The sequence below is a fragment of the Benincasa hispida genome, chromosome 11 (genome assembly GCF_027475165.1).
Source record: "Benincasa hispida cultivar pf3 chromosome 11, pf3_genome.v1.1, whole genome shotgun sequence".
In the NCBI taxonomy this organism is placed as follows: Eukaryota; Viridiplantae; Streptophyta; class Magnoliopsida; order Cucurbitales; family Cucurbitaceae; genus Benincasa; species Benincasa hispida.
Window position 1 is genome coordinate 17,845,882 of NC_143488.1, and position 7,054 is coordinate 17,852,935.

Here is a 7,054-nt window from a genome sequence, read left to right on the forward strand (position 1 = left end):
TGGGATGATAAAACTGGGACCTAGACATTCATCATTGTATTCTTTGCATGTTCGAATTTTCCATCCTAACATTTAACATATTTCTACTTTCAAAGCATATATGTAAAAGAATTATAAAAAGTTCAAAAGTAATATTACAATGTTGAAAAACATCTCGGTAGGTTTCTCATCAAAAGGCAAAGTTCAAAGTCATTCTTCCTAAAAATATGAAAAATATATAAAACACATCTGCATCGTACCATTCTAAATATAAAATCTTTTGTATATATATATGACCTTTTTTATTGAATTTTAAGGTGACAACCAAAACTAGGTTATAGAACATTAAATTTTTTTAAAAAAAACTAAATTGAAAAAGAAAATGATTAATGATAAATATGGTACATATTAATAGTAAAAAGAAAAGAAAAATAGAGGGATGGTTGAGGTTAATAGGGAGAGTTGTTTAGGGCTGTCTCCTACCTTTATTTCGCTGTCAGTCTCCCTCACATAAAAACAATAAAAACCTCTCTATCCTCCCTTTAACCTCCTCGCCGGCTTTCCTCAACTACCTCCGCCGCCGCCGTTTCCCCTCCACCCATCTCTCCGCCATTTCCATACCTGTTTATTGACATTATTATAATTGTTGTTGTTTTCCTTAACTTTCTTCTGGGTTTTTCTTTTTTCTTTCTTAATGGCTAAATCTTTACTTCTTGTTAGAAGGAGAGAGACAAGAGGAAAGAAATTAGCTGATGCCCCACCAAACAGAAATTACCCACAATTAGAATAATCTCTAATCTTGTTCTAATAATTATGTGTAAATAAACATAAATTTTACTATCCAATTTACCAGGCTGCTGAGGGAAGGGGGGTTTTCCCCTTTTTTTTTTTTTTTGGGGGGGGGGGTTGTTTGCTATTATGACACCGAACACCGCCGTTGGGACGACGGGGAACGGCGGCGGAGGCGGCGGCGGCGGTGGTGGAGAAAGCGGGCTTAAGAAAGGGCCATGGACGGCGTCTGAAGATGCTATTTTAATGGAGTATGTAAGGAAAAATGGGGAAGGGAATTGGAATGCGGTTCAAAGAAATTCAGGGCTTAACCGTTGTGGGAAAAGTTGCCGGCTCCGTTGGGCTAACCATTTGCGGCCAAACTTGAAGAAAGGCGCTTTCTCCCCTGAAGAGGAAAGACTCATTCTTCAACTTCATGCTAAATATGGTAACAAATGGGCTCGCATGGCTGCTCAGGTTATCTCTTCCTTATTCCTTTCTTCTTACGTTTTTCTTTTTCCTGAATTTTCGAGATAAGAAAGATTTCATCTTGTTTTAATTTTGTGGGGTATAGTTACCCGGAAGAACAGATAACGAGATAAAGAACTATTGGAATACTAGGGTAAAGAGGCGACAACGACAAGGTTTGCCATTATATCCTCATGACATAAAGCCAATGTCAGTGCACTCGCAGCCGACGACACCAACGAGTCCTCTTCCTACGACAGGGCCAACAACCCCGACATCGACCCCAACGACACCGACCGGTGGTGGTGGCTCCTCCATCTTCCAATTCCATAGTCCAACCACAATGCACTCTCACTCTCCTTTATCTTCACCACACCAACATGAACCACACAATTTCACATCTTTCCCTCTCATTCCTCCAAATTCCTTCACATTCCATCGTCCACCGCCGATCCTCGCTGCCCCGGTCAGATTCAAGCATTTTCGAACAAACAACAACAACCACCACCACACCGCGGTTGATTTTTCTCATCATCATCCTACTCTTATGGTCCATTCTCCGCCGCCACAGCAGCAGCAGCTCTCTCGAGTGGATTCCTTCCAGTTTCCGGCCATGACTTTGGCGACTACTTCTTCTTCTTCCTCGCCCCACATTCTTCATACCGCCCACTCGGGAATGGTTATGAGTAATTGCGTAGGCGGTTTAAAACAGGACCTCCCTTCATCAACCCAGTTTCACCAAATTAATGTTCCTCATACCGGGCTGACTTTTAACGATGAGAAAATCAGCTCCGGCATGAGTTTCTCCAGCGTCGGCCTGCTGGAGGATCTCTTGGATGAAGCTCAAGTTTTGGCTTGCGATGCTAACTCCAATAGCCCGAAACTAACTTCTCCTTCTTCTTTGGTTTCCCCCGAAGAACAGCGGCTCTTTGATGGTTTCCATAAGTTGGCCCAAGACTCCAACACTTGCTTGTTTTTGAGTAACCTCTCCAACTTTCTAATTTATCTTGAACTTTATGTTAATGAACTTCATGCTTAAATATTGTCCACATAAGATAACATGCATGCATATTTATTAGATCAATTAACTTATTATATATACTATCATAGTTTATATTATATATTTAGATTAAATTAGAAGTTTAGTCGATTCAAAGTATTTAATAGAGTTATTTAACTTTTAATTTGATAACTAATAGGTCCAAATCTGAAATTTTAAAAATATCACATAATTAATGAAACCATAAAGTTTCCATTTTCTATCTATTAGGTTCATGAAACGAACACGTAGTATCGGGAGCTAAAAGAAATCAAACTTAAACTATTGCCCTCAATTTAACTGTATTCATATAATTTCAACATTTTGTATTTTTCTAGTCCTTTCTGACTTCTCTCATTTAGTTTTTTATGCTTTCCTCTAGTCTTGATAGTACTTGAATCTGCTACATGAGCTTTTCTTCAGTTCTCTTTTATACTATTCCTTTATTATAATGAAATTACTTCGGTCCAAAATATGATAAGGATACTGAGAATGTGTCGATCTAATCGATATATTTCAGTCCACTTACTGATGTCTTTAACCATAAGTATCTTTTCCTAAAAGAAGAAGTTGTTCTTTTTACTTTTTGTGCCCTAATGACCATTATGTAAGATCATGAAAGTGTTATTAATATATTGGAAAAATAGATTATAATAATTGGCAATTAATTAATTGGCAGGCACAAAAGCAAAGGAAGAAGGAGGAGGAGGAGAAGGGCATGGGAGTTGTGGAAGTGAAGATTGGTCAAAACTACTAAATGCAGCCATGCCTTCAAACATGCAACTTCCACAATGGTACACAGACAACAAAGAAGAACAGCAACAAATTTCATCATATGGAGGACAAACAAATTCATCAATTTTACCAATTGAACATCATCATAATGACAATGTTGTTGTTGGTGGCCTTGATGTTCAACATATTGCTGCTCTTTTCCCTGTCACTTCTACTGAACCACAAGACCAATCTACAAGAACCAACAACAATACTTCTTGCCCTTGGGACAACTTGCCTGGAATTTGCTAATTAATTAATTAAACAACCCAAACTTTATATATATCAAAACACAACCAACTTCATTCATCTCTGTATTCCAATTTCAATTTGAATCAACATTTATAAATAGATAAGTTACCCTAAATAATATCTATATTTATCTATCTATATATATATTATATATATATAAAAGAAAAAAGATAAGTCTTCAAATTTTCTAAATGTGGGTTCAAAATTGATGGGGTTTTGTTATATTTAATTTTTCTTATTATTTCAGAAGATTATATATTGATTTAAAGAGGGATTCATACATTTAATTATATTTTGTAAACGTGTATATTGGCAAACTTGGTTTCCAATAATTGCCCATGTGTTTCACTATATATCTATCGTAATTATGTATTGTGATTTCTCTGCTATTTTGTATATACTAATTTTAGAGGAAAAAATGTAGGTGGGTTACAAATAATGTGAAATCTCTACACAAGCTTTTATATATATATATTGGACTTTGTAACTTTTTGGATTTGGTATACAGCAAGTAACGAGGATATTTGAATAGTGGCCAAACATTTGTGCTGTTAAATTTTTTTTTTTCAAGTGGCATAAAATTTAATGACGTAGAAAATTTGTAGTACTGCATATACTAGTAAGAAAACTACGATTATATACATTTTACGTGTATGATTTCGTACACAAACTTTCTAATGTATATGGTGATAATTATATGTTAGAATTAATATCAATTCAGAAAAATGAAAGTGGTCATAACACAAGTAATCTCTTTCTCAAATTCATCTTTCAAATTATCTCCAACCTTCAAAAGTTTTTTCCGGCAACGAAACAATCTAATTTTTAGAAAATTTAGACATTAGTTTGGAATTGGTTTTGGGTGGTTAGGGTGTGTTGAGTGGAAATATTAGTGTATACACATGGTATAACCAGAAAAAAAAATTAAAAAACATAGAAAAAAAATCTAGCTAGAAATCTAAATATAGCCAAATATTTTAACTATTTTTCGTCAAGGTTTTTCGTTTTAGATATTTGTTACCATTTCCAAGAAAAAGACCAACAAACAATTAAGAGCGTATTTAGATTGACTTTCAAAGTATTTAAATAAGTTTCTATAAGTATATAAAAAAAAAAAGTGTTTATAAACACTTATAGAAAGTCAATCTGAATAGGACCTAGGTCCAAAACCTAATTTTAATTTAAAATGAGAATCTAGAGTGCATGGCTAAATTTAGAGCCCGTTTTGATTAAGAAAAAAAGTGTTTTTTAAAAAACTCATTTTCATTTGAACACTTTTGATAAAAATTGATTAAAATAAAGTTGAAAAGCTATTTTGAGTAGTGGTCAAACCCTCCAATTTCTTCTAAAATCATTTATTTTTTTTAATTAAACACTTAAAAATATAATCGAAACACACCCTTAAACTGCATTTTTTAATAGCAATAGATTCGTCTCGACCAATTAACCTAACACTTCTTTTAATGATATTTGGAGCAATGTTGCGCCATGTAACTATAAGGGCAAAATGGTAATTTTGGCCTAGCTGTACTTACGAGTAATTTGTGAAGAGTCATCGCACTGTTGACTGATTATATCCAATTGATACAAAAATATATATGTAGTGCGAGAGTGCAGTTGTTGGGCTTTAGTTGAATGCCCGACAGTTAATGGATGTTGAATAATTTAATTAAATAAGTTTAATTAATTATTCAAGTATGATTGAAGCTTCAAGCTACAGGTCCATGAGATTCCTTATGTAGCTCAATAGAGAGTTAATGAGAATCAATTTTGGATTAATTTGAATTATTCAAATTAATTGAGGGAATTAATTATATGAGATATAATTAATTTAATTATATATTGATAAAACTACTATAATGTATTTGATACATTATAATATAAAGTTTATTTAGGAGGAAATAAATATTTGAATATGATTCAAATATTAATCATATGAATTTGATCCATATAATTTAATTTAATATAAATGGGATTTATATTAAATATTATTGATGAGAGAAGTAAAACTATAGGTTACATTGTATTATTTAATTCAATATTAAACCATATGTTATATGTTTTATGTCATGTAACCTATAGTTATACATACATATATAAAGCACAGATACAGATACGGCTACACGATACAAATACGATCGGATACGGCGATTCGTCAATTTCTAAAAAACTAAGATACGGATACGTCTAAGGATACGTCATTTTTTATATTTTTTTTAATATATATATTTCTAAAAAATGAGGATACTGATACGTTGAAGATACATTTTTTTTCTTTAAGAAAATATATGATATAGATAAATTTAGCCTACAAGTTAATAACAATAGCACAAGATAGAATACAAACGCTGAAATACAATACAAAAAAAGCAACATCTAAGATATTGAAGTACAATAGTTAATAAAATGCAATAGAAAAGTGACTCATATTACAAAGAAGAAGAAGATTAAAGGGAGAAATATGAAGATAAACGAAGAATTTCTTCATTGAATTATTGAAGATATACAAATAGTTTATATTTTGGTGGACTTTGTGGGGACTCAAATGTGAAGATGGAGATTATATGATTCTAGTCTAGGGTTTAGTCCGTTATTTTTTATTTTTTTTTTCTCTTTTAGTTTTGGATGAGTAGTGAGCTTTTTAAATAGGTTGCCTAATTTTAGATTGGGAGAAATTACATGAGTTACTTGTCTTTTTTTCCTTTAAAAAAAAGTACGCATAAAAATAGATTCATCAAATCGAGTGTCAGATACGTATCTAGAAAGTATCTGAAAATATAGATACGTCAAATCGCATGTCAGATACGTATCTGGGAAGTATCTGGAAGTATCGGTATCCGATACGTGTCTGATACTGATTCTTTGCCTCATATGAAGTATTTGTGCTTCATAGCTCTCAACTCAGTACGGGTGAGTATGATGGTTATGGGTTTTTTCTTGTAGTTCTTCCCAAATTTTGTGTAACAGATACAGTGCTCCCTATGTGTTAAAAAATGGGGAAAAAATCTCCCAAAAAGAACAAACACCCTCTCAATTCCTCTCCATCTCTTTCCCTCTCCCAAAATTCCAAGAGCCCACACAACGCCTTGGTTTTTCATCCCAGAGAATATAGAGGAAACACTTTTGGTGGTGGCCATTTAGATTTGTTCGTGATATTTTGGCAAAGGAGATACACGAGAAGAAAAGATTCTTTAAAGGTAAGGGTTTTTTTCAAACCTTAATTTAATTTTCTTTTATGGCATGCTGTAAAATTGTTGATTGTATGCATAATTTTCTGTTTATTCTGTAAAATTCTTTATTTTGTAAAAATTGGATTTTGGGACCATCGCCGCTTCCGCATTAGATCTTCACCGGTTCTTTCAATTGGTATCAGAACAGTGTTTTTTGTCCCAATTTTTTCAATTTTTTTCATAATTAATTTTAAAAAATTAGTGGATTTTGCAATCTGTATTTAATTTATGATTGATGAATGTATAGAATGAATGATTTGTGATTATGAAATGTTTTTGGGTTTGGACTCTTGTTTTACAACTTTTAATTTTTACAAATATTATTTGTAAGGGCACGTGTTTTGGGCATAATACTTGTTATAAAGTGTGTATTTATTCTGTATTGAGTCGTTCGTGGTCGTTCCGGTGGATTTCTAGAGAAAATGAGGCAAAAAACGGAGGAATTTCAAAGGAGATCGCAACTGTACAGTAGCGTCACAACATTGTGCCCTAGTGTTGCAACATCGCGATTAGGCAAACTGTGTGTTTTATCCGTAGCATTGCA

The 7,054-nt window shown here is 33.0% G+C and overlaps 1 protein-coding gene across 1 annotated transcript; it reads left to right on the forward strand.

Annotated features, from left to right (window-relative positions):
- Window positions 1–897: 897 nt before the first annotated feature.
- Window positions 898–3,280, forward strand: MYB120 (myb domain protein 120). The gene is made up of 3 exons (XM_090307458.1): window positions 898–1,224; window positions 1,322–2,195; window positions 2,934–3,280. The coding sequence occupies exons 1-3, from the start codon at window positions 898–900 to the stop codon at window positions 3,278–3,280; spliced, it is 1,548 nt and encodes a 515-aa protein (XP_090163584.1).
- The last annotated feature ends 3,774 nt before the right edge of the window (window positions 3,281–7,054 follow it).